At 37.5% G+C, this 27073-nt stretch overlaps 2 protein-coding genes across 5 annotated transcripts in view; one reads left to right on the top strand and one right to left on the bottom strand.

Moving 5' to 3' along the window:
* Window positions 1–27073, bottom strand: part of NDFIP2 (Nedd4 family interacting protein 2) — a 532803-nt gene that overhangs the window by 87692 nt on the left and 418038 nt on the right. The window lies entirely within an intron of this gene.
* RBM26 (RNA binding motif protein 26) overlaps window positions 2943–27073 on the top strand; it is a 51330-nt gene continuing 27199 nt past the window's right edge. Inside the window, exons 1-11 of one of the 3 annotated variants that reach the window (XM_068676799.1) lie at window positions 2943–3477; window positions 16882–17000; window positions 17537–17673; window positions 18511–18599; window positions 19170–19381; window positions 20943–21203; window positions 22608–22847; window positions 24139–24279; window positions 24661–24801; window positions 25830–25941; window positions 26678–26837. In XM_068676799.1, coding sequence (XP_068532900.1) covers window positions 3407–3477; window positions 16882–17000; window positions 17537–17673; window positions 18511–18599; window positions 19170–19381; window positions 20943–21203; window positions 22608–22847; window positions 24139–24279; window positions 24661–24801; window positions 25830–25941; window positions 26678–26837 — 1683 coding nt within the window. In that variant the 5' untranslated portion in view covers window positions 2943–3406. Of the gene's footprint in view, window positions 3478–16881; window positions 17001–17536; window positions 17674–18510; window positions 18600–19169; window positions 19382–20942; window positions 21204–22607; window positions 22848–24138; window positions 24307–24660; window positions 24802–25829; window positions 25942–26677; window positions 26838–27073 lie in introns of all 3 variants that reach the window. The other 2 variants (XM_068676792.1, XM_068676808.1) reach the window with 2 other exon arrangements.

The raw sequence follows: 27073 nt of genomic DNA, 5'->3' as shown, positions 1-27073 counted from the left end.
GTATTTTCTTTGTGGTTTTCATTGTATAGGTAGGGATGACATTTTTTTTTTTTTTTTTTTCCCCTGGGATAGTTTATGAACTTTACATTGAACAGCTACAGGAGAAATAACAGCTTACTTGTCTTACAGAAATATGACATTGTATAAGTTAATTATTACTTCAACCCATCATACTGAATCTCTATCATTAAATAATCCCATTAATTTAAACATGATTTTCAGGATTTTTTTTTAGATAAAGTGCTGATTTCATGTATGACTAAAGTTTTAGCAAAACAAAGACTACTCCTTATTTTGTATTTTGTTAAACTATCAAGAAATAGTTACAGTTAAGAAACACTTTTAGATGCTGTGTCTTAAATAGAAACCACCTTATGTATAGAAACCACCTTATATTTTATTATATTAGATTTTTTTTCTCAGATGTAATAAATACTTTTTTTCACTTTGCACTCCTCTAATTTCTGCCATGAAGTTAAATAAAGATTGCCTCAAAAATGCTACAGAACATTGTGGTCACTTCAGAATATATTGGATCTAAATCTTTATAGGGCCTTCAGATTTCTTCTGCAAACTCTGGAGCAGGGAATCTTAGCAGCTGTAATTATTTATTATAGTTACTCTTGATATTGCCACAGAAGGGTGATAATACCATGCTTATATCAACACAGTAATGTCCATAAATTACCACATGAAGACAAGTCTTACGCAGTGCATAAAATGTGCTTGTGAAATACTTTTGTGGATAACAAATTTCACTTACTTACAGTCCTGTGCTTCTGAATAGCAGTTTAGAAAATGAAGTGTCAATCACAGAAAAGTTACTACCATGCTTATATCCAAACGTTTTATGAAGGGAAGACTTTGAGGATGTGTTTTCTTGCTGTCTGTTGTATATTCGAGGATCAAAGGTCATTAAAAAGATGAGAGTGAAGCAGACTGACAGTGTTTGCCTGAATTATTTCCACTAGACACTGGTTTTTGCAAAGGATTAATGGCCAGATCCAAAACCAAATTTAGATTCTTATCATAATGCCTAATTTCTATGTGCCTGTCCCTTCAAAGACAGATCAGAATCCCAAGCTTAGTGTCCCTTTTTATATGTTCAGGGGGAATTTACTTACAAGTTGGTGATTGTGAGCCGAGGTCTTTGTGTAAAAAACAGCCTCCAGGGAATATCAGGTGCTTGTATCTTTCTGTCTACAGACTGGATGTGCTGCTATTCAAGGAAATCAGAGTGTATCTTGTAACTGGAAAGTCCTCACTTAGTCCTCCACTAAGCTGGAAGTTTATTTGGTTGGCTTGCTAGACTTTCTAGTTTTGAAACAAATTTTGAAGATAACAGTCAAAGTACAAATAATTATACGCAGCTGCCATATCCTCCTCCAACTCTTATTTAGCTATCATAGATACCAGACTTCTTAACACTTTCTCTGCAGAGGTGAAGTTCTTGAAAACAGCGTGAAAAATTGTCAATAAGGATCATAATAGCCTACAAACTGTACTCTGTTCGAGATGCAGAGAGGTATAGTTGAGATTTTTCAAGGGGAAATAAGTACCAACAGACTGTGGTGGGTTGCCATCGACAGGGTGAATGAAGATAGCAGAAAATCTTGAAGGAGTTCCCAAACCAGGAAAACAGCCACGCATTTTTAATCTGTCCGAATACATCTTGCCATCAGCAGTGCTCTCCAGGACTACTTTTGCTATTATCCCAATTTCACATGACAGAGATAGACCATTAGGACACTGATCAATTGACAGATTGGCCACAACCAAGATTGCTGCCTAATCTAGCCTGATCACCCAAAGTCCCTCAAAACCTGAGACAAACAGGAAGGCAGCTCAATAGTCATCCTTTCTGTCCTCAGACAGGTAGAGTGAATGATTTCCTCAGATATCTGCCTTTGTTTATCAACTATATGAAACACTCCTCTCAGGACCGATGCCAACCTTTCAGAAGTCTGATGGAATCTAGGAAGGAAATCTCACATCAGGCATTCTTGTTTACTACTCAGTCAATGTGCGGTACAGAAAAACAAAAACAAAAACAAAACAAACAAACAAAAAAACATAAGTAGCACCTATTGCTATTTCAGATGTCTCACAGGCCGATCCCATACTGTTGCAGACTCTCCTCTTGGGGGCCCAACCCATGAGCCCGAGGCTGGGGAGATGGAGCAGAGCTTCAACATGCCTTGCAAGGCCTGAACTGTATGGATAACTTCAATTTAGAGATCAATATGTGTGTTTGCTGGGATTGTGCTCCCAAAAGCAGTGCCACATGCTATGGCAGGGTTTACACTGTGACTGGGAGGTGGTGGTGTCACTGTCCCTGCTGGTGTTCAAGGAAAGGTTGGACGCAGTGCTTAGGGACATGGTTTAGTGGGTGATACTGGCGGTAGGGGGATGGTTGGACCAGATGATCCTAGAGGGCTTTTTCAACCCTAGTGATTTGATGACCACATTGGTGTTTTTTACCAGATGGACACCAGTGGGTGTAAAATACCTCTCCCTCCTCCCTCGAGGTTTTGAACAGTAATAAAAACATGGGATGTGACGAATCAGTCAGGGAAATGCTGAGAAGTTTATTTTTTTTAAGTAATTTTTACTCTAACCAGTATAAAAACACGGGATATGAATATCTGGTCAGGAAAATGCTGAGAACTTTTATTTTTTAAAAGAAACTTTTACTTTTTTTTTCTTTTAAAAGAAACTTCTTTTTTTTTTTTTTTAATTTTCCATCTGTAAACACTTGAGAAATTTTGTGCCACGGGGGAGCGAGAACCGAGCTCCTCCCTCCCTCCCTTCCTTCCTCCTTCCCTAGGAGGCTCCAGCAGCGCCATCAGCCCCCAGCCGCGGCCCGGCCCGGCCCCGCCCCCCGCCCGTCCCCGCGCACCGCCCAGCCCTCGCGAGACCCGCTCTCCTCGCGAGAGCGCCGCGCCGCCATCTTAGCTACTCGCTCGCTCGCTCGTTCCGCTTCGCTCTGCGGCTGAGGGGCGCGGGAGGGGCGGGGGGCGCGGCGCGGTCCGGGGCTCGTCGTGCTCGGCGGCCGCCTCCGAGAAAGAGGAGGAGGAGAAGGAGGAGGGAAGGGGAAGAAGAAGAAGAAGGAGAAGAAGGGGAAGGGATCCGCGGGGCCGCGGTTGCCGGCGAGGGAGCGGGGAGCAGCCGCCGCCGCTCGGTTCCGCCCCCTTCGTGGCGCTGGGCCTCGGGCCCCCGCCGAACCGGGAGAGGCGGCCTCGGGAGCGGGCTCGGCCTCAGCCTCGGGGGGCGAGGGGGGGAGGCGCGGCGGCTGCCGGGGTCCCGGCCGGGGGGACGGCACGGGCCCCGCCGCCGTCGTTGTTTGTCCGTGGTGGTGGTGCTGCTGCTGTCGGGGGGCTGAGACGGGGGGCCCGGGCCGCTCTGGATGGTGGTTAAAATGATCATAGAAAACTTCGAGGCGCTGAAATCCTGGCTCAGCAAAACCTTGGAGCCCATGTGAGTAGCCGCGACCCTTCCCCTCGCTCTCCCTCGCCCCCCTCCTACCCCTCTCCCACCCCCTCCAAAATAAAATCCTCCTTTGGGGAAAAAAAAAAAAAAAAAAAGGGGATCCTCAGGGGAGGGGAAGGCACCCCGGGAGGTGTCCTCCTGCTGCCCCTCGTCCCCCTCCGTGGGGGCCCGGGGCTGTGCCGTGCCCCCGCTTCTCCCGGCACAGTCCTCGGCTGGGAGGTAGGTAGGATAGGACCGTCTTTTTCTTCAGGATGCAGCTTCTCCCCCTAGCGACCACGTTCATCGGCAGCGCCCGTGCTCGCTCCCTTTGTAGCCCGGAGTAAGCGGGAGGTAACGCGTGTGCAGCCCGCGCAGCTCCCCCCCGGAGAGGCCAGGGTAATGGCCACGGCCTTCCACCCTGTGCGGTGCCCTTCTCTGAGAGGGATCATGTCTGATACTACAGGCATTTTGCGTTTCTGGGGTCTGCCCCCCAATATTTTTCAGCCATCATTCGTGGTCGTTTTGAGTATTTGACACTCTGGTGTTTCCCTCGCTGTTGCATCAGTTCTGACAAGCTCTTGGGAGTAGGAGCCCCAGAGAGTAATTTGCTTATTTGTGAGTACCTGCTGGGCCTCTGAGTATAACATCCACGTGAGTAATTAGGACTCTACTGCAAATAATCCGTGTAATACACACCTTCCTTCTCTGGATGATGTTTTAATAGCATCAATACCTGAACTCAGTTTAAAAGGTTTCATCTTCTGGAAGTATAGTGCCTTTAGATATTTGAGATCAAAACATGCTCTTGACTTACCATTACAAAACACAATTGTAACAGAGCTATATTAAGTTTCTAGAGCTTGATTTGAGTCAGTAGAACTAGAGCTTATAAGCTAATTCTGGTATTAACTTTTCTTCTGAGATGCGTGGCCCCTATGGGCCATTACCTCTGACAGTAATGGATGGGGGGGAGGGAAAATTTGGTTTATGGCTTCCATAAACATTAATTAAGTATACGTATGTACACATACAATTTGTATGGCTCATGTTGAAATAACTTGAGTAAGGCGCAGGAACTAAAATTCTGGGGCACTTTCAGGAGAGCTTCACTTGGGCTTTTTGCAGGAAGGTGGTTCATTTTTCCATGGGACCTAATCCAAACAAAACTGAAATAGATGACTCTTGAGATTAATTTCAGTGGACTTTGAATTAGGCCTGCAATAAATTTCTCTGGGTGCATTTACACAAAACGCTCGACCCTTAAGACTGTGGTAAGATTTTTTTTTTTATGTTTCTTGTGAAGAAGGTGAATAACCTTCCTTTGGCCTAACTGTAAGGTGTTACTAAAACAAGAAAGCATACTCTATTCTGTGGTAATGGATCCAGCTGATCTATTACCGTCATCATTCTTCAAATGCAGAATGTTCCTGATTACTAATTGAACGCTTTCTTGCAGGAATATTCTGTTAATGGTAATCAGCAGTTTGATATCAATATTAAGAGCATGCTCTTTGAGAGGTTAGTAACAGGTAATATTTAACTTCAGAAAACCTCATAGTTTCCAAAATAGGTGCTGGTAGTTTGAAATGTTGAATATTGCATGCTTACTTCTCAAGAAGGTGCTGGGGATTGAGTTGTTAGCCACAAACAATTCATGAGCATTGTCAAATTCTGTGAAATCTGAAAATGGAATTCTGCTGTTAACGTTTGCAGCAGGGCTTCAGTTGACTTTAAAATCCCTTTCTTGAGTAAATGTGTCAGGTTATTTTAATTTTGCAGATCTATATCCAAATGAATTTAGTCTGCTTTTCTGTACTTGCATGTTACACATCAGGAGCTGAAGTTTGTACTTTACTGGTTTATACATTTCCTATTTATAATCTAAAAACTAACAAAAGTTTGTCAGATATTATTTAGTTAGAGATCAATGTAGTTCCTCCATCCTCTCCCCAGGCTCTGTTCATTAGTGATGTATAGTTGTAATTTCTTATCCTGGTAACAAGCCCAGGTAAGTTGTTTGATGTTCCTCTGTTTGTCTGAGTATTGATCTGCTGTCTGCTAGTAACAGCAGTTAAACAGTGAAATCGGGATTTTCAGGTTTTGAGATCACTTTTTCAGGCATGTTTTTCTCTTAAATTAAATGTAACGCGTGAGTAGTTCAAGTGTGGTTCCCATGCTGGAAAATATGTTGTGGGGTAGGGAATTTGCTGACATGGAGGATGTTGAGTTCTCTAAATTTTTAATTTTGGGAGGAAAAAACGGCAGGAACTGATAAACTCAGCTGTCACTCAGTTTTGTGCAGTGTCCTATGTAACTGCATTATCCCATTAAACCCTGGATTTAGCGGAGAAGTATTGTCTTTTCCTAGCAGTCAAATACTCTTGGAGATGCTTCTGATCTCAGGTATCTGAAATGTATACCTACAGCCGTAGCTTCTGGCCATATGAAAATTTTAGTACGCAGTTACTTCTTTGGAAGTGTCAGTTCAGTACTAGTACAATAAGGCCCTAAGTGCTGGGCACCTGGTGGTTTTGCTGTAGTTTGAAAATATTTTTTTTCTTTTCCTTTTAATGAAACAAAAATGACAGATGTTTAACCTCGTGGCTCTTTCAGAAACCTTTAGCTGCAAGATAGGCAACTGGATTTCCTAACTACACTAAGAAATATATCACCATATCAGATCTTTATGGAGCTGTTTTCTTGGTGGTTGCAAGGGGAGAAATGTTCTTAAGAAGAAAACAAATTTTATAGGCAACTTTGTATAGGTTTATATTTGTGTGGTAGGTATTTAAGATGGATAATTATTATTTTCCAAGTTGCCCATTTCAAAGTATCTAGCAGTTTTTGGTCAGGATATAAAACTTGACCCAAAGGCCGTAACATAGTTTCTGAAGTGTATATTCCAGAACTAGAAAATGTCAAAATTCTTAATGGTTGTTTCCTGTCATCAGAAAGTTTTACTTGTAAAATGTTAAAATGAATTAGCAGGAACAACAGCTTTTAAGTATCGTGAAACCAGTATTGTACATATTTGTATAGACTGAGCCTTTTTAGTTGTTGGATTACTCTCATATGGGGCCTTTAGGGAATACTGTTCATAGACAAGAAAGCTTGGAAGAGGGGGATGACAGAGGGTTGAGTTTTGGGATTTTTTTTTTTTTTGTTTGTGCTTTTTTCTCTTTCTCTCCACCTCTCCCTCCCCTTTCTCTCTCTCTGGTAAAATTTCTGGACTTCTCTAATGCCTGCATCAAATCCTTGGTGACCCTCCGTACAAGCACTCCTGTCAGGAGGGCAGAAACGGCAAGTGCTGTTGTGCTCAGCTTGAGGGTTGGTAGTTCTCCAGTAAGTAACTTTGTACCGTTCTCCAAAGCAGAGGCTGCTTTTGTCGTTTGGGGAATAACTCTTTGAAAAGCTGACTTTGGTGCCTAGAGAATCACAAAATGTGCATGCAGCCGTGATTGCTACATGTGTGTGAATGTAGTACCAGTGTAAACAAAGTACCAGGAGTACTTCTGTGCTGTAGGTGCTCTGTGTTTGACTGGAGCCATCTAGTGTGCTTCGCTGAGGCCAGCTCTGTAAAGAAGGTAGTTGTGTCAACAGCCGTCTTTGTTTCTTGCAGGTTGTAGAGTGCTTAAGTTTCTATTGTTATATAACTTCTTCTTGTCCGTGGTATGGCTCCTGTAGAGTGTTTGAAGGTAATTGTAAACTTGGAATATAACCTCATGCCTGTCACCTCTAGTTTCTGTGCTAGCAAAGTCTTTGCTGAGCCGTATCTATTGTGATGGATTTCTTTTCTGCAAGTGCATTCCAGATCCTATATAAACTGTGTATATATGCTTGCGAGGACGTCAGGATCTGGCTTGGCAGAGTCCCATGTAGGCAGGTCTTTTACATTTTTTTCTTTAGTTAGAGTTTTAAAAAAATTTATCTGTCCAAATGCTGCACTCTGTTTTGCCTTATTAGACATGGTAACGTTCTCCCCCTTGCCCTAATTCTTCACAGTGAAAAATGTTCTTATTTTTAATTACTTTGTGTAAAATACATTTAATTAAAATCTTTTGCTGGCCCATCGTGTTTTAGGTAAAAGTTGATTAAGGTTCCCATATCTATTTTTTGTCTTTATTATATTTACATTTCTGAGGTCTGTTCACTTACTAAGTCAGACTTGCAAGAAAGATGGCGAAAATGTAAAACATTGTTTATGCGATATTTAAGCATACCTCATTAAAATTGGAAGCTTTTTTGCATCATTTAATTCTGTAAGTGATCATTGCATTGTAACTACTTTAACAGAGGGAATAAAATCCAAATTGTTAAAGAATATTTTATTTGTTACTGGAATATTTTATGGAAAATAAGCTGGTATTCAGCTGTGCCTTCACTATTCTATTTGTTTGCCATGTTTTTCAACCTTTCTCTGTTAAATCTTCATATTTTTTGTGCGTTTGGATCTTTTCTTAATTATTGACTACTGGTTAGTTCTGTTCACCCACTAACTTAAGAAAAGTGGTGAATAAAGGAGGTTGATCAATGGTATAAGAAATAAATACATTGATAACCCAGCTACTGAAAGAAGTCAAAATGCAAAACCTCAGCGTTCCTTTCCTTATACATGCTGCTTACCATCCAGCTGGTAATAACCGTCAGCCCATCAGGAGTCTTCACTTTAATTTCCCAAGAAACTTCCTAAGAAGTTCAAAAGCAGTGTATGTTTATCTTAACTTCCTCTGCTAACACTTTACATTAAAGTATTTATAACTATTATAAGTCGCAAACACTCAGCATTGTAGCATTTTTACTGCTGGTGAAGTTATTCTAATGCATCTGTTTGAACTCTCGTTGGCAACCCTGGCTCACGGAGAGCTGTCGTATTTGGAGCTGAACCTTCCTAACCTCTGGTGCTGATGGGGTTATGCTTATTTCGAAAGGTACTGTGATGGAATGACAATCTTAGTATTATAAGATGAGAAAATTATTCTTGTTACATCAAACTCTTCTAATTTTTACTCATTACCAGCAAAGTAGAATCCCTTGGGTGCCTTTCAGGCTCTGGAGATACAGCAATGATTTTTGCTTTCAACATCGAACATGTGTTGGATGACCAGCAAGCTGGTGGCTGTTCTGCCTCTTGAAAGCTCTTTTGAGTCCTGAGGTGGCTTTTTAAGCTGTTGGTTGCAGGTTGCACCTGTATGAACTTGTAAGATTAGGCTATTGTAACTTCAAACTGTTGTAATGACATCAGTAACTTGTGTAAGAGTGTCGGAGGCTGTTGCATTCCTTAAGTATATCTATGCTTGTAAAGAGTTACCGAAAGTGAGCATTACGAGAGTTGTCCTTCCATATACTGCACTGTCTCAAGATAAAATTCAGACCTTGCTGAATGTCTGTCATTCAGTGTAATTTTTGAGTCCTGCAGCTTTCTACAGATTGTGGAATATACTATCTTAAGTGGTAGCAACACAACCAAATGGTACAGCTGCCTGTGTTAGACTTGCTGCTTTGTCCAGTGAGCAGCATACTAATTTTTCTGCACACATTCAGCCATGTAAATACAAAGCATGTCTCTCAGCCCTCAAACATAGCCATGCCCACCTTGGTTAATGTCAAGGACTAACAGTATCCTAGAGAAGTATAAATATTAATCTTTAGGCAACAAAACTAGACCATGGAGTTTAGGTTGTGAATTCTGAGGATTAGAGTGAGACAAATAACGTGCAGCTACATGCTCTTTTCTCTTCAGAAAGACCATTCACTGCCTGGAGGATTTCAGGCATGCTTTTGTGGTTACAATTTGTTGTGGTAGTTGAAACTAGTTCCTTAACAAATTTAAGGACTTGCACTATCTTTTTGTACATTCATTTTTGTACATTAATTTAAAGGCACATTCATTTTAAAAAAGAATCTAACAAAAAACTCATGTAGTTTCTTTTACCTCTTAAAAAAAGTTGGGTGTGTGCAAGCTGTCTCCAAAGTTAGCTTAGTTAAATTCAGATTGAGGTTCTTGGCATTAGATTGAAGGAAAGCAATGAAAAAGATTGGAAATGACTGACCAGCATTAGGGTTACAAGGAGACTTGATAGAAGTTTCTGCTCTGTCCTTGTTCCTCTCCATCCACCAATCATTTTTTTTTTGCCCCCAAGTTGAGTAATAATTCATTTTGTGGAAACTGTCAGTTTGCAACAGTTTCAGTTTGGGATTTCTTCCGCCCCACCGCAGTAAAATGGTTTAGTGCCCTATAGTTCAACACTTACTAGGTATGTTTCCCTTTAGGAGTTTGCATGGAAGGACCAAGTATTGTCATCAGAGGGTAGACACTGAAATACTAAACTTCCCTTCATAGGAAAGGTGTGAAAAGCTGCCAAAAATTCACTTTCTATGCAATGATTAATCTGTTGTTCATTAACTGTAAAATGTAAACCAGTTTGTTTTGCCATGCCTGTTAGATTTTTAACAAAATAAAGGATTTTTCTCTTACTAAAATGATTTTTCAAGTTTTTACTGAAACACTGTAGTGCCAGGTCTGCACCAAATTTTGTGGCTATTATGTCCAGGAAAAAGAAATTACACTTTTGAAGTTGCATCTCAGACTGGCTTTGTGGCTTATTGAGAACTGACTTAAATGATAAATTGCAACATGAAGAACTTCATAGCACTGCAAATATGGTGTGTGTGTCCTGAGAGGAAAATGTCTGATTTTTAGATATTTCAGACCTTTCCTAAAGCAAACTGCTTACAATTTTAAAATGCTTCAGTTTGGTATATACGTAGGATACCAAGAATATGCATCTCTACTTCCCCTGTGCTTTGTTATGTTGGAAGGCATTTGTTATGTTAAAGGTTAAAGGAATTGGGAGTGATGTCCAATGCATTGTTATAAGTCCAGTCTTGTTCAGGGCACTGAACTATCACGATTACAGATTCACAAATAACGTAGCACACCCTCAGTCTAGTCACGTCTCGCGGCCATGCTTAAAGAGTTTGGTCGTGTTCAATGAGACCTACCATGGCTAGATTAATGACTAGTGCAATTTATTAAAGCAGCAGGTACATACACAGGTTCTTTGGATTGCCAGTGATAAATTCACTGTCTGCAAAGCACATGCAAATACCTAAAGTAACACTGCCTAGCTACAAATGTGGTAAAGGGTGTAAAGTGACTACAGAGATTTCTCAGTTTCCTGGGGGCACTTGGCATAACCAAGTGCTCGAATCTTGCCCAAAAGTGTCCAGAGGGGCTGAGCCCATCAATGACCAATCCCAGAAATCAGGTGTCTTCCCTTACACGATAGTATCTTCTGTAACACCCTCTCTCCCTTAACATAATTTATGTAGTTTTCAAGTGACTCTAGTTATACATAACTAAGGCCTGAAATTTTCTCGCTTTGCTTTTAAAGGTATAGACTAGAAAAGTTTAAAACACAGTCTCAGTGAGGTGTGGCCACCTTTGGAGGCAGGTAGCCTCTGGGATGGAGGTCTGTTTTGGCATTATGATGAGAAGTTCACCGGAAGAACAGCATTTTGTCAAAAACATCACAGGCCGTTGGCCCAGGGTAGGAGGTATGCAGCTATTGGTTCTGATGTACCTTCAAGTTCCCATTTTATCACAGAGCCTGGCTGCAGTGTCTCCACTCCACCCTCCATACAGTTCCTCTTAGAGCCAGCACACCAAATTTTTCTAGTATGGCCAACACCTAAGGATGGAGGCCTAGGGAACATTTAGGTAGTGCAGCTGCACCCCACTCTGGAAGCATCTTCACTGCTGTACCTTTTCTTTAAAATGTGAATATCAGTTTAATTTCTAAATCAACTCTGGCAATTATTCCACAACATCATATGGGGAAATCAGATTGGAGTAGGACAGGTAGCATTAATAAGATACTTAAATATGTGAAATATTCATATATGTTCTCATCAACCTCATAACTATCATTTTATTATTCTTGACTCTTCTTACCACTTCTCAGTTCCTTGCATTTTTTTTCTCCTCATGTTTTGCGAATTTATCACTTGTGTGGTGTTTGTTGTTGTTGTTTTTGTTTTCCCTTCAGTTGATGCAAGAATTGTAACAGGAGTCCTAGTGGCCTTCTGTACAGCATTTGGGATCTCTCTCTTGGTGGAGAGTTCAGGGCCCTGTAGGGGAGACATACCTGAAGTTCTCAATTGATAGTTGGATACTGAGCCCAACAGAGACTTTCAGATCTGTCTTCCTCTTATATTTAAAATACTCAAACAGAATGTTGTATCTTTGAGTTTATATATATTTGCTGATCTTTAAACACATTCACAGGCACCAACCTGGTAAAACATGTCCTTAGCATACTGCAGGCAAAGTTTGGTTTTGTTCACTCTTAAAACTTGGAAGATACTTACTGTGTTTCCATTCAGTGTCTTAGAAAATGATTCTTATACAATATTTATGTACAAAGGTATTTTGCTGGTTTATCTTATTTTGCTGGTTTAGCTTATCTGCCTTGTTGAATTGCTTTTAGCTATTTTGCCAAAGTCTTTTCAAGTCAGTATAAACTTTGCTGTTGGTAAGAGGTTTTGTGTATACAGCTACACCAGTGAAACTTGTTGGCAAACAACTTTAGCATGTATTTCACACCCACTGAATTTTTAGATTAATTTGGTTTGATGCTTGTAATTGAATGTGTTTATGAAAACTGAAGTGGGTCCTCAATGTATTTAGCATTCTATATTTTAAAATATGTAAATCTGAATATTGGAAGCTGATGGGTTGAATGGTGCTTAAAGAATTGAGAAGTATTAAAATTTACTTTGAAATTAAAAATAAATTAGAAGAGGAAAAAAGACTGTACAGAGAAGTGCAATCCTCAAACGTTTGTTACTTACATCGTTTTATGGTTTAAAAATGCTTTTACATCTCCAGTTTTCCTCTTCTGCTTTTTCTTTATTTGAAACGGTGAATTGAAATAATCTCTGCTAAAGCAGATGAGATTGGAAGCAGTGGATTTTCAAAGAGGCACCTTGAATTTTTCCTTGAGTTTTGTTGTAGTTACGAGCTCTTGCTCCTGCAGTTGAGCAGAGTATTTGATTGGCCATTACTCTCCTTTTTGTTGCTTTTCTCCAGTGGTTAGCAGTTGGAAGTATCCAGATCATTCCCTGAAGAACATGCAGAGTTCTAGCAAGAGTATTCTTCCATCTCTGCCTGGATGTGAAATAGTGTTTATTAAAGCAGGATTTTCAGAGTAATTTCCCTTGTCTAGCATAGAGCAGTAGACACAGCATTTTTGACTAATATAGTACAAACCCTGTAAAGAAAGCAATACTAGAAGTAAAAACATTTAGCATTTCTGGTTAAGATCATATATCTAGTAAGTGGGCGAAAGAAAATGTGCTGTAGTGTTTAATTGTAGCAGGATGTTCTTCTACAGTGAAAATTGGTTCAGATGATTATGCCAACTGTTTTTTGCTTGCTTGATTAAAAAAAAAAAAGAAATTTATGCGATTATCGAGGCATGTAGCACTGCCCTACAAAAACTTGAAGGAATGTAGATAGAGGATTTAAAGTTGAGAAATGTTCTTTTACACATTTAAATGCATTTTAATGTTTTTTCAAGTAACCAAATTTTAGCATAAGAATGAATTTAAATCTAAATTTAACATATTTTTAATGCACATATTTATTTCTGTTTAGGTCTGTGGTATTGTGCATCATACTCAGGTTAAGCTAAAGAATTCAAACCTGTATCAAACAATTGAAAGTATATTATTCAGTAAATGCTATAATTGAAATATAAATTGATTTTGAATTCTGAAATGGTGCTTAAGCTATTTGAAATGCATAGGTGGTTGCCTCATTTTTTAAATTTTTCTAAATAGTTGATTAAGGATGTTCTTCACACTATTATTGATCTTTTTAACCTGTAAGAAGACAACATGCTATATACAGTGTGAAGAATCCTTGTGCTACACTGTATTTTGCTGTTGTCTCAGCGTGGGGGCCTGTTTTCTTCAGAGTGACATCACTTAATAAACCATTGTCAAGTATAAGAGTATAAAATACAAGTCTGGCTCACAAAATGTGATAAAGCTAGCTCAACATGCATGAAACATCCATGTGTGTACAGCAGAGATACTGCAAGTATATTGCTTGTTATTCACAGGCAAAGGCTCATATTCTGTAAGAGTATAGTGTTAAACTAGAGAACGTAAGGACTTGGGTACCAGCAAGCCCCCCATCAAAAACCCAGTAGATTCTGACTGAAGTTAGTGGAGGATACAGAGTTTATACACAATATGTCAGAATCCTCAGAGTGAAAAAATAGATGTGAAGCAACCCTCCCCCAAACAAAAATATGAAAGGTAATATCCAGGACTCAAATAGCTGTAAAGAGCAGAAAATGTCAGGGTGACCTCCTGGATTCACAGTTCGGTAAATTTAAACATCTTTTGTAACACAAGAGGCCTCTTGTTGCTCTCTTCTGCCACTTATGTTGCTAGCAGTTTGATTTTTCCATCATCTTAAGAAAAAAACATTATACAAGACTCCAAAAACCAGTGAAAGATCATACTAAAAACTCGTTAAATATATCTGAATGCTAGTACAGAAACAAGCATGGTCTTCATGACAATGTGGAGAAAACCAATCATTTTTTCTTTGGTTTTCTTTTTTTTAAGCTTTGAACAACAGTAATAGAAGTAGTAGCTTCTCTTTCAAGTCATATCAAGAAAGAAGTCACCTTCTCAGCATAATTTGCAGTTTTATATAAAAAGTAGAAAAAAATCGCAAAATCATTCTGTTAGTTGACAAAAACATTTTTGCCATCTCAACTGCACGGTACATTATATTCCTTACCACTTAATTGGCACTGATTCAAAATAATTCATCCGTTTCAGTACTTCTTGAAAAAAATAAGATTTGTTGAGTAGCCAAAGTATGTAGTTTTAACTTGAAAGCGTGTAACTTCTTCCTGTTGTGTGCAGCGGAATTTCTGCAGTTACATATTGTATGGTGATAGTAGAGTTCACTAAATTTGTTTTGCATCATTTGTGTGTGGTAGTATCACATACAGAATGATAAATGCAAAGACAGTACCACAGGAGAATGCGGTTCTGTCTTCTGGAAATGAAAAGCACGTTTATGTACGTTTTTATTGAGGATGTTTCCTTGGAGTTGAGTGGATGGAATGAAATTCTGAGATTGTTGTTGGGTAGATAATAGCCTTGGAGGATAGGGGAGAAAAGCACTAATTGTTATTTTTAAACTGCTATGTGCCATGTTTTAAAGTTTTTGGAATCTAGATGGCTTTCCAGTCAAGGTTTTATATTTTCTGCTCTGCTTATGAGAGGAAGAAAAAAAATTAAAGTAAATTTAATACTTAATATCTTATAGTTGCTACTGTAGTAGCTGGAGAATTAAATAAAATAAACTGCAGTAGCTAACATTAGACATCAGTGGGTTTTTACTTTCTAGACTATTTTTTTTTTTCCCACTAAATAATTTTGTGTGCATTCGCATGTCATCTAAATGAGTTGTAGCACATTTTTAACTGATATCTGACTTTGTATTATTGTATAAAAACAAATTGGGGAAATTGCAATTTCAAAAAAAAAAGATTGTAGTGTTTTATCAGAGTTTTATGAAGTATTGAAAGGTGGAGAAGAAGAAATTTAAGGATTACTATGTGAAAATTGTTCCTTCCTCCCCAAATGATTTTCGTCTTGTGACTGTTGATATACGGTATGAAAATGGCGCAGTGTTTTTTTGAGGCATGATTCAGCTTTAAACTGGGAGAAGAATGCAAAGCTTCTGTGGTGACATTAAAGTCAGATTAAGGAACAATTGAATATTAATTTTGCAAATTCAACCGTTTGAGAAGTGGAGAAATGCTAGAATTCTGGCCTCATGGGGGCTGTACAGGATAACACCCCTCACTGCAGCCAGCATGCCCCATGGCACACGTTGACCAAGGCCTCCAGGTAGTCCGGTGAAATGATATGCTCGGTGCTAGCAGTGGATCAGCGGTAGTCATGCAGTTCTTCCGTTCTCAACCTCTGTGCCTGTTTTCAAGATGTCGTTGTTTTCTTCGGACAGCCATTTTCTTGCTGGGTAAAAGAATTGTTAAATCTGAGCAGGGGCAAACCAATGTGGTAGTTGGAAGACAAAGGTTCTGGAAGAATTTTTGAGTGTGTGCAGTTTTTTTCTTTGCTTAACAGTATGCATCTGCATTTTGTTGCTTTAGTGTGCGTTCTTCTGGAGTTCAGGCCGATTGTGAACTCCCGTCTCCTGTATCTACAAGTAATGCAGACTAACACAGAAAATTGTGTTGTGTCCCCTAGCAGCTCAGGTTGGTTTTACAGCATGAGGTTCTGTTATTACCTTCTTTCTGGAGGATGCTGAGTTACGTTTGAAGCTTTGACCTTTAACTTCAGAGTACTCCATGCTGGGCCCAGGATATCCAGGGGATCTCCTAAGGATGGATATATGCTGACAGATCTGCTTCCTTTGCTTAGTGGATATGTTTGTGAAGAGGATGTTGGGTGCAGTGCAAGAGAGAGCTTCTTTGGGAAAATGAATTAAATAGCATGATTTTGTGAAGGATTTGTTTCCATCATCTAAAATATGTGTCAGTTAAATTAACGACATTCAGACTTTTAATTAAGATTCAGTTTTGAAATTTCATTTGTTTTAATGTGGAAGAGACTTGGAATTGCCATTCTGTTCAGTCATTGAGGACATAATTCGCTGTAGCAGTCAGTATTCGTGTGACACTCATATTCAGAGCAACTCCCTGACCATACTTTAGTATTACTTGTTTTGCAGTTATTTTTGATAGGGAGAATGTACAGTTAGGACACATCAGTGCAATTGTCTTTCTTCTTCTAGTTTTTTTTAAAACACCATTATTAACTTTGCTTATAACCCAAACAAGTTAGCTGCACATCACTAGTTAGCTATCACATCACTAGCATCAAAGTGTCAAATTTTCCCTGTTTTTTTTTTTATATATTATCACTCACTTCTAATGTATCACTTAATTAATTTATAATTCTATAGACAGACTTTTTCTCCACCAGTCACTCAGTGTTACAGAGGTTTCACTGATTCCATAATTGAGAAATTATGGAAGTATTTGTTGTAGTTCTTGTATTTTTAAGACCGTTAAGCAGTTGAAGCTGTTTCACTCTAAATTGATCTTTCTAGTTTGTTGTAAAGTACTCTGGAATATTGTTTGGAAATGTCACTTGTAGAGAATCATCTCTCTGGAGAAAAATGTGATACTTGTGATTTTTCATATCTGGACTGAGTCTTAGAAAATACCCATGGGTGTCTTTCAATTACTTTGCTAGGAAAGGTTTGGGCCCTCTATATGATACAGGTCATACCAGTTACAGACATTCACTTCTGTAATTTAATGGATTCTGTGTTTTATGTGTTCTCAATTTCAGATGCGATGCAGATCCATCTGCCCTAGCTAAATATGTTCTGGCTTTGGTAAAGAAGGATAAAAGTGAGAAGGAACTGAAGGCATTGTGTGTTGATCAGTTGGATGTATTTCTTCAAAAAGGTATGGTATTTAGCTATTAAGCTTGAGTGAAAGTTTGCCTGGTTAAATTTAAGCAATCTTTTAATGTAGAATCTTGTGTTTATCTCTTTATAAGCTTTATTACTTGGAATTATATAATTCAATTTGCATAAATAGATACATATATTTTAAACGGGTGTATAGCACAATATGTAAGCTTTATTAAGTATGTTTTCCGTCTACTGGTATTCCTGAAAGAAAATTGAAGATGATAAGAATTATTACCTGAATTAAAAGCAGCGAAGCTTTGCATATATTCCAAAAGTATTATTCCAGATAGTTGATTAAAAGACATTAAAAACTCAGGGATTGGAAGCCTTTATTAAACGTTGTCGTTATTGACATTTCTTGACTCTGTAAAGATCCTTCTAAAATACAAAGCATAAAAGAAGAGTATTAAAAAACATGCCAAAGTGCTATTCATTGTTTTAACTTTCTGGTGTTTTTTTTTCTAAAAACAAATATTAACTGAAGTTTTGAATGTTGGATATTTATTTTTATATTTCCTTTACTTTTAGAAACTCAGATATTTGTGGAAAAATTGTTTGATGCTGTGAATACAAAAAGCTATCTACCTCCACCAGAGCAACCATCGTCAGGAAGCTTGAAAGTAGAGTTCTTTCAGCACCAGGAAAAAGAAACAAAAAAAGAAGAGGTAAGCACTGAGTTTATTTTAAATTTACGTCTTCCCTTATTCCTGCAGTTTACTTATGTTGTTCAATTTCATCATGTTTATTTGTCTATTAATAGTAGTCCCAAATCTTGAATGACAGCTTTAAAATGTCAGAAAGTTTTTCTCTTTAATGTTGAGTACTGCTACACAGTTTTTTGTAACATAATTTCATAGGTAAACCACAATGGTTCTACTAGGCAAATGCAAATAAAGTTCCTGAGTATCCTGGGAAGTATGATACAACCTGCCTTAGTTTTTTGCTCAGGAGGCTGCTCTAATTATGTTGCACTTCAGATTTTCCCTTCCTAATGGCAGCTGTCATTCCTCGAGGTGCTCGATCCTTACCCTGGTACTGGTAATTCTGGTTGGTTCTACAAGCCAGAAAAGAGTAGGTTTGTCACTTTGCAGCAGCAGCTTAGGTTCGGTTGTATGAGCATGATCTGAACCTGCTAACCTGTTGATGAGGAAAAGACCTTAATGTATCAGTTGTTGAACATTCATGTCCCTGCAGACCAGTTGCTTCACCTCAATATGGATATGTCTACCTGTATCAAAAGCTAATGTATTTTCAGTGCAGCATTGTAAGGGTTTCTTTTGCTACTTTATTTTCTGGCAACCACTGCTCTGAATGTTCTCAGAAATTAAATACTTAATATGATACAAAGAATCCCTCGTTGCATTAGAAGTAAAAATCTTGTTTTGATTCAGTTGTTACTGCTGACTTTGTTCAGCATTTGAGATTTTTGTTTATTTGGATGTGCAGAAGTCTTCAGTACAGTGTACTCATGTTTTGGTCTAATGTATGTATTTAAAATTCAGATAGTTAAAGAGGAAGAGCGAGAGAAAAAGTTTTCTAGAAGGCTAAATCACAGCCCTCCTCAGTCAAGTTCTCGCTACAGAGATACCAGGTAATAAAATTTGCTTGATCTCTTGTATCAATAATCAGATAGATTTGGATTTTTATATGTTTATAGTGCTACTCAATTAAATATTTATTTTCCTTATAGTCACCTATAGTAACCTAAAAGTAAGACCTTTTGCTTTTACGCAAAAGTAGTTAAAATGTGAGTATATAAGTGACTGTGTAAACTATCTCTAAGTTGTGTATAACTATTACATTTGACTTTTATGTTTGTTTTTTTTTTTAATGCTAATTTATATTACAACACTTACTGTTCACTACTGAGATTGAATAGAGGTAATTTGAATTTAGAAGATGTTTGTTCAATAACCCTTATCTTTTTATTTCCACTTGGCAGAAGGTGCATTTTGGGGCAGAAACAATACTTTACAATTTAAAAGATTTCTGGATGATAAAAGTAAAATTCATAAACTGAACAAAAGCATTTTCATAGTCTGTTGAGAAGAAAGGAAGGACCATAGTTAAATTCATTTTTTATCTTTTATCTTATTTACCGTTGCCATTTTTTGAGATTTTTAATTCTTGTTAGTAACAACCACCAAAATTGCATGTTTAGAAGCCGTGATGAAAGGAAGAAAGATGAACGTTCTCGGAAGAGAGATTATGACCGAAATCCTCCCAGAAGAGATTCCTATAGGGATCGATACAACAGAAGAAGAGGGAGAAGTCGGAGCTACAGCAGGAGTCGAAGTAGAAGTTGGAGTAAAGAGAGATTGCGGGACAGGGATCGAGACCGGAGCAGAAGCAGGAGCAGAACACGAAGCAGAGGTACCAACAGTTGGTCTCTAAAATACGGTGAATGTTACTTACAAAATGTAAACATTAGATTTAAACAGTCTCTTCAAGGTCTACCAAATTTTCCATTACTGTTATTGTTTCTTTGTTCAATTTTAGTTTGGTTTTCTGTGGAAATGAGGCTTATGTGATTATTTTTTCAGTTCTTGTTTTCCCCTCTTTCCCACCATTCTTCTCTAATACCTTTGGCTGTGTTGGCTGCTTCTAAACAATGTTGTAAGAGAGGAAGAAAAATCTGAGTTAATTGCATTTCATTAAGTTTTAAGAAACTTGGAATCTTGTTTGGGAATATGCAGAAATTAATACCTATCCACAGAGGTAGGATTGGCAGAAATTACCTGTTTGGCAGTAAACTGTCAAACAGAACAGTAGAGCTCTGTGCTCTTTTTGTGTTGGCCCCTCCTTTGGGGAGGAGCTGAAATTACTGTGGTAAGTACGTGCATTTGCACACACTGCTGCAGGACTTAGGGTTTCAATATGGTAGTTTTGCTCTTCAAATTAAGCTTCTTCAAAAACAAAGCTGTTTTGTTTCACCTAAAAAGAATGCTTTTCCCTCTGCAGTTATTGATAAATTGAAAAAGAGCACTGACAGTCATTTTATAGTCTTGTTACCCTGACTTAAAGAATACAGAGGAAAAAATAATCTAGTTTAGATCTCCTGTTTATTATTTCTGTGGAGAATGGGTCTTGACAACTTGGCCTTACAAGTGAGAGCGCAAAGGCCCTGAAAAGTAAGCAGATATTTTGTGATTAAATTCAATAGCATGCAGCAGTTTAATTAAAAGACTGCAATGTGATTAAATCTTAATTTAAGGAATATTTTACAGCTATTACAATGACAGTATTTTACAGATAGAAAAAGTTTCTACTCTAAGATGCTAAGGACTGAGGGAGAAGCCTGTTTTACCCGTACTTGTCTGCCATTTTTAAGACGTTTTTAGTAATGTTTCGTTAATGGAATGTTGTTCGAGTCTACCAATTTATCTCATGACAGAACTCTTCTGTCTTAATCTGGATGCTTGCTGTTTAATTGGTGGTGGTGTTAGCAAATTAAGAGAACAGTTTGTATGTATGCAGAATAAAAAATCATGCTGCTGCTGCTGTATATGGCCAGGAGCCATATGTCAAGCCACTTGTCAAGTGTTATTTCTGCAATGATGGCAAAACTTTGTGTTTGATCAAGTCTATGCAATTGGGTGCAGATAAAATGAAGATAAACAGCATGAAAATACAACAATAACAGTGTTTTGAAATGTTAAAGTTACATAACTATTATCTTGATAGTGTTGCTAGTGTTTTCATTTGGTGGTTTTTTTTTTCTTTTTTTCTTGGATGTTGTTTTCCTTTATTCAGGATAACTTGACATATGACATTCTTAGAATAGATGGATCAGTACAGAAGATCTACTCCTCTGGAAGGGTTTCTATTGTATTACGGGTATAGTTGTTGCTGAAATACCCCAGTAGTTACTTACATGAATACTTACACACTTGTGGTGTTTTGTTGTTGTTTTTTTTTTTTTTTTTTTTTCCAGAAAGGGATTTGGGAAAGCCGAAATATGATATGGATAGAACAGACCCATTGGAGAACAATTATACTCCAGTTTCTTCTGTGACAAATATTTCATCTGGCCACTATCCTGTCCCTACACTGAGCAGCACTATTACAGTTATTGCTCCTGCTCATCATGGAAATAACACTACTGAAAGCTGGTCAGAGTTCCATGAAGAGCAGCTGGACCACAACTCCTATGGAAGACCTCCGCTGCCAAAGAAACGCTGTAGAGATTATGATGGTAAGTCTGTATTTTTTTTAATTCCTTCCTGCAGCAGTGATAGACATCTTTCTGGAAAGATTAAGGTCATTTTCTTGTTCTTCCATAATACTGTGCTTTTCTTCTGTAACACAATTACTGAATGTAAATGTATCCCATTTTTTGATCCACCTGCATTTTAGATGTCTTTATTAGTGTCTGTACAAGTTTCTTTAGTTACTAGGTTTATATATATATATATATATATATATATATATATATATATAGTATATTGTTCTACAGAAATTCTAGTGGACTTTTTTCTTTTTCCCAATTTTCTTGTCTTACTACTTGGCTTGAAGAAGACATACTTAATTGTTTTGACCATAATTATGACCTTATTGTCTTCACCATTTTTTTGCTTTTAGTCCATCCTATCTAAGAGAGATTTTTTTTTAACTAGAAGGGTCTAGAGCTGCAACTTCTCAGACTTGTCCATTTTTACGGAACAGATATTTCTTAAAATTGAGTGGGTTTTGTGCTTATTTATATGCGCAAACTGTTGTTTTGATTGTCTTATGCTGAAATCAGTGGAAGAGGCTGTTGCTGTTTGCCGTAATGTAACTAAGTCTAGACAGTAAACTTGTTAAATCAACAGAATTTAATTTCCTCCTAAAGTTTTTTTTCTTTTTTCCTGAGGCTTTCTTCTGCTGTATACCACAATGAGTCTAGGATCTAGGACAGTTTATATTCAGGACTCTCTTTAGAATAATAACATTTTTAAAAAGAGGATGGGAGACTAAAGTCTCAGGTGTTGACAGGATTATACTAATAAATAATAGCTTTGCAAGTATAAGTAACAGGACTTTCAAGTACAATTGTGGAAGTGTAGTTGTTTGGAAATTTTCTTCCAGTGCAAGCTGAGCTGTAGGATGTTTTGTCACAGTTTCCTAGTTCTACAGAATTTTTAGAAAGGAAAATGGATGCGGGGGCAAGTAAGTACACTTTTGAAGTAAAAACTCCAGGTGGAATGCTGGAACTTAGTATCTTTGAAAGTTCATCTCACATAGCATTTATTTCCAGTTTCTGGTTATGAAACAAATTGGACTGTGTTGGAAAACTATGGCATAGCTATTCTTACGTCTTTACTTTTTGTTGTTACATTTCTGGCTATCACTAAAATATTTCTGTAGATATCTCTTGCAGTAGCTTTTCTTATGACTGTGTATTTTGAATTTATAAGCTCATTTCTCTCTTTAGTGGCTAGCTAGTCCCAAAATACTGTTCTTCCTATCTGCACTTTAATATTTTCTAGTTGACCTTCAGAGGGATTTTTATTTTTCTGTAACTTTTCCATTTCTGTATTCTGTAACTTTTCCTGAAGAAGAGTTAATACATACAGCCCTCGAATACTAACAATGATTCTTTTTGTTTTTGATGTTTCAGAAAAGGGTTTCTGTATGAGAGGAGACATGTGCCCTTTTGATCATGGAAGTGATCCAGTAGTGGTAGAAGATGTGAATCTTCCTGGCATTCTGCCTTTTCCAGCACAACCCCCTGTTGTCGAAGGACCACCTCCTCCTGGACTTCCTCCCCCTCCACCAATTCTGAGTCCTCCTCCTGTTAACCTTAGACCTCCAGTACCGCCACCAGGCCCCTTGCCACCTAGCCTTCCACCTGTAACAGGTAGTTAAGAAAAGATTAAAAACCATTTCTGGATAGAAAGAAATTAATGTTACTTCTATACAGTACAAAAAGCATAAGAAAGCTAACTATATTATAAAAAAATATATTGTACTATGTTTTCAAAGTTAGGTTGGCATAGCTTACCCCAAAATGATCTTTTTTTTAATGGTAATTGTTGCAGTGTCAATTGTAAAATTTGCATATAAAATGTGAATCTTGAATATGAAATTATACTTGAAATAATTGTGTTTAAGGAAAATCATGGCATGGTATGGCAAAACCCAACTCTTTGGATTTACTAGGAGAAGCTTCATGAAAATGACTACAGCTAGATGCTAGAGAAGAAGGGAAAACCCTAAAGCGACAGACACTTGGCATTTCATTTGTAATACTTAAATTAATAAGAATTCATGACCACATCAAATCTACACCTGAAAATGTCATTTGTGATTAATTTTGAAACCTAAACTTGTAAAGCAACAATGAAAAATCACCAGTTTGCTTACTCTTTCACTGGAAAGATGCATGCATTAAAAATGACTTCATGAAGACTTCTGTCCTCACTCCCACTTTTAAAATAGCAATTTATTAATCAGATGCCTGATGTGGTCTAAAAACTGCCTGGTGTGTTAGTTTAATGTGACTAATCCTTTTTTATTATTATTATTAAGTTAAATGCACCACTTGGTAAAATTACTCAAGAGTAATTGGTGTTCAGTATTGCTTGAAATTTTCTTAAACTTTTCATTTCCAGTTAGCAGTATCTTTAAGTAAGAACTGAATTTATTTATTTCACTTAGCATAGATAGTACCTGTCTTGCTGGGGTGATCAGTTCTGCTTCAGGTAGTATTTCCAGATGTGTCTGGGAAGGCCAGATAAGTGATTTTGCAGAATGTGTTTCTACCAGTGATTAATTTGAAGGCCAGATTTGACTGTTCAGCTTTGGAAGTGTCACATTATCTTTTGCTTAAATAAATAAGAAAGCTCAATTTTAGGAAAGAACCCTTTGACTTTCCACTTGAGTAATGTGTTCTTTGGGTGTTTGTATTAAAAAACAAATGGATTGTGTTCATTACTGTCATCATAGAATATTTTTGTTACAGTATCTTTTAAAAGGTGAAGATAAGTACTGGGTTAGTGGTGAAATTTTGGCTTATTGATACATATTATTTGGAAAAATGTTAAACTGTTCAAACATTTGTCTCTGTAATCTAAGTTTTGAGCCATTTGCCAGAGGGGATGTTTGTTTAGTGGATAATATATGAATACATTGTTCTTTGTTTTTGACAGGACCACCCCCTCCTCTTCCTCCATTGCAGCCTGCTGGCATGGATGCTCCCCCAAATTCAGCAACTAGCTCAGTTCCTACTGTTGTTACAACGGGTATTCATCACCAGCCGCCTCCTGCTCCACCCTCTCTTTTTACAGCAGGTGTAGTACTGAGGCTTTGCCCACAAGGTTTGCTAAATAGAATAACGTTGATTCATACTGTACTGTACTTTTTAGAGAATATAATTTAGTAGTTTGGGAGAATAAATGTGTATCACTTAAACTGTGACAATAATTTTTGGTTGTTTCTTTACAATATAGTTCAAGACAGAAGTAAAATTTGCATGTAAAAAGTAAATCTTGACCATGGAATAATATTTGCATTGTTATATTTGTAAGTAAAAACATAGCACGGCAGTTCTATAGTTGTTATACAATAGACTGTTCCATTGTAACTGTCTTTTTTAATAGATGAAATATAATATTTGCAACCTTGGTTTTTAACTGCAATTTATTTTAATTAGACAATTTATTTTTTACTAGAAACGTATGACACAGATGGCTACAATCCAGAAGCTCCAAGTATAACAAACACTTCAAGACCTATGTATAGACACAGAGTACATGCCCAAAGACCAAATTTGATAGGACTCACATCAGGTGATATGGATTTGCCACCCAGAGGTATGCTCTCAAAGTTATATTTACTTCATTTAGCTTCATTTCTTATATCAATGTAAACTGAGAAACTTTTCAGAGAATGTAATACTGGAGATTGTTGCATTTTTGAAAATCTTTTGGCATTAAAAGTTTTATTGAGGAGGGAATTATGTTTATTCTTGGTCTGTTTGTGTATTTTTGCAGGTAACGTGAAATATTTTACCAGAAAATCCTACAAATTATGCACCTTGGTGCAGTAACTGATCACTTTATGCATCTCCCATATAGAAGTTGTTGATGTTTTTCTAGCAATCTTAGAGTTTTGTGTTTTTTTTTTTTCTATGGAGAGGAGACAGTCATTTTTATCTTGTATCACACTGTTACATGGAAGGAATCGTAGCCCTGAGAAGTAGCAGTATACAAAACGAGAAGAGAAATAAAAATTGTTTTTTTTTTTTGACTGTGGGTTTACTTGAATTGGTATGTAGTTGCATTTAATCTTATGTTTTTGCTGATGTGTTTTCCATAAGGAGTATGTTTCTGTTCTTCAGCAGTATGATTCTGTTCTTCAACAAGAGACAGTGCCTTCCCTTCCTCCCCTCTGTCTTGCTCCTAGGTGTCAGTGGTCTGGAGCACCATACCTTTCCTATCATTAGCATTTTTGTATGTGCCATTTAATGGTACAATGGAAGTGTTAGCAAAAATGGTGTGAACTTCAGAATATTCCATGTGACTTTGTGAATGAATGAGCGTAGTCACTTTGAGGCAAAAGCCTTCTGTCACGCTTCTTTTTTGTTTTCCTTTTGTATGATGTTTCTGTGACAAAATGAAAGCTATTAGCTGTTTTTATTGATCACAGCATTTGTTGATAGTTAAGATTAAGCAGAGAAATCTGCATTCAAAATTTGATCCAGTTTGATTGAAGAAGGTGGTCATTTCAGAATAAACAGTTACATTTTTAAGTGCAAATTCATTGTGAGCAGAATAATGCGTTGCAGTCAAATGCACAGAAAATGCAAAAATTAACATAGAACTTTTTCATCTGTTTACAGAAAAACCTCCTAATAAAAGCAGTATGAGAATAGTGGTAGATGCTGAATCCAGGAAAAGAACTATTGGTGCAGGGGATAGTGGAGTTCCTACAAAGAAGACTTGGTTTGACAAGTGAGTGATCATTAACACAAGGTTGGCTTAATGGTTATAGTTCAATTGAGCTCTTTTCTCTGATCTGAGAAATATATAAATTGCAAGCAAGTTAAAGTATGACTAAGCTGACTGTATTGAAATAAAACATAATATAGAGGTGACTCAAAGGCTCTATTAGGAGATAGCTAGAGTTGCTTTGGATGATACTGTGATCCAGTCATGGAAAGCTGAAATTAACTAAGAAACAATGACCTGCAGTGTGATACTTATTAGAGTTGACTGGATTAGTTTTTAATTTTATCGTCGCCAGTTTTGATCCAGTTGCCAGTTCTGTTACTGGCATAAAATGCGGAGTGTGTTGCTTAGTGTCCGGATATACCTGGGGTGACAAAAAGTTGGAAGGGATTTTAAGACACTACTGGGACTGCTTTGAAATAGTAGGTACTTGAGATGTTGGTGGGGTGATTAAGTTGAGAAGTTGTTCTCCACAAGCAGATTATTTTAGAGATTTATGCTCTGTCAGTTATCTTAGAGATTTATGCTTTGAGGTATGGTGAGAGTATGGGTGGGTGAAACTGTAGGTATGGTGCCTGTGTGTCACACTCCTCTTCAACACTTTCCTAAAAATGTATGCTTTGTTTTTTTTGTCTGCCAATCTTTCTGTGTGATACACACAATCCTGTCTGTGAGAATAAAATTTAACTTTGTTTGCTAGCTTGCTATGGATTTCTGGCTTGTTTTTCATTTGTTGCAGGCAAAATTTTAACAGAACAAACAGTCCAGGTTTTCAGAAGAAAATGCAATTTGGAAATGAAAATACAAAACTTGAATTGAGGAAAGTTCCACCAGAACTTAACAATATCAGCAAACTTAATGAGCACTTCAGTAAATTTGGAAACTTAGTCAACTTGCAGGTAAGACATAACAAAGAGAAGGCAAGTAGGTTTTGGCTTAATACTGGAGGTAATTACTAAAAGAATGCGACGTGCCTTGCAATTGGTTTCCTGAAACTCCTCTTACTGTTTTCCTAACCTGTTTCTTAAACATGATCCCTTATTTTCAATGAAATTGTTGTTTGAAGAAGCAGAAATTCAATGTTTCAGTCCTTGATTAGATTTTGTAAAAAATAGATGAGATTTTTCAACAATTT

Source organism: Anas acuta, chromosome 1 (assembly GCF_963932015.1).
Source record: "Anas acuta chromosome 1, bAnaAcu1.1, whole genome shotgun sequence".
Classification (NCBI taxonomy): Eukaryota; Metazoa; Chordata; class Aves; order Anseriformes; family Anatidae; genus Anas; species Anas acuta.
The sequence above is the reverse complement of the archived record's forward strand: the minus strand, read 5'-3'. Positions and strand labels throughout refer to the sequence as shown.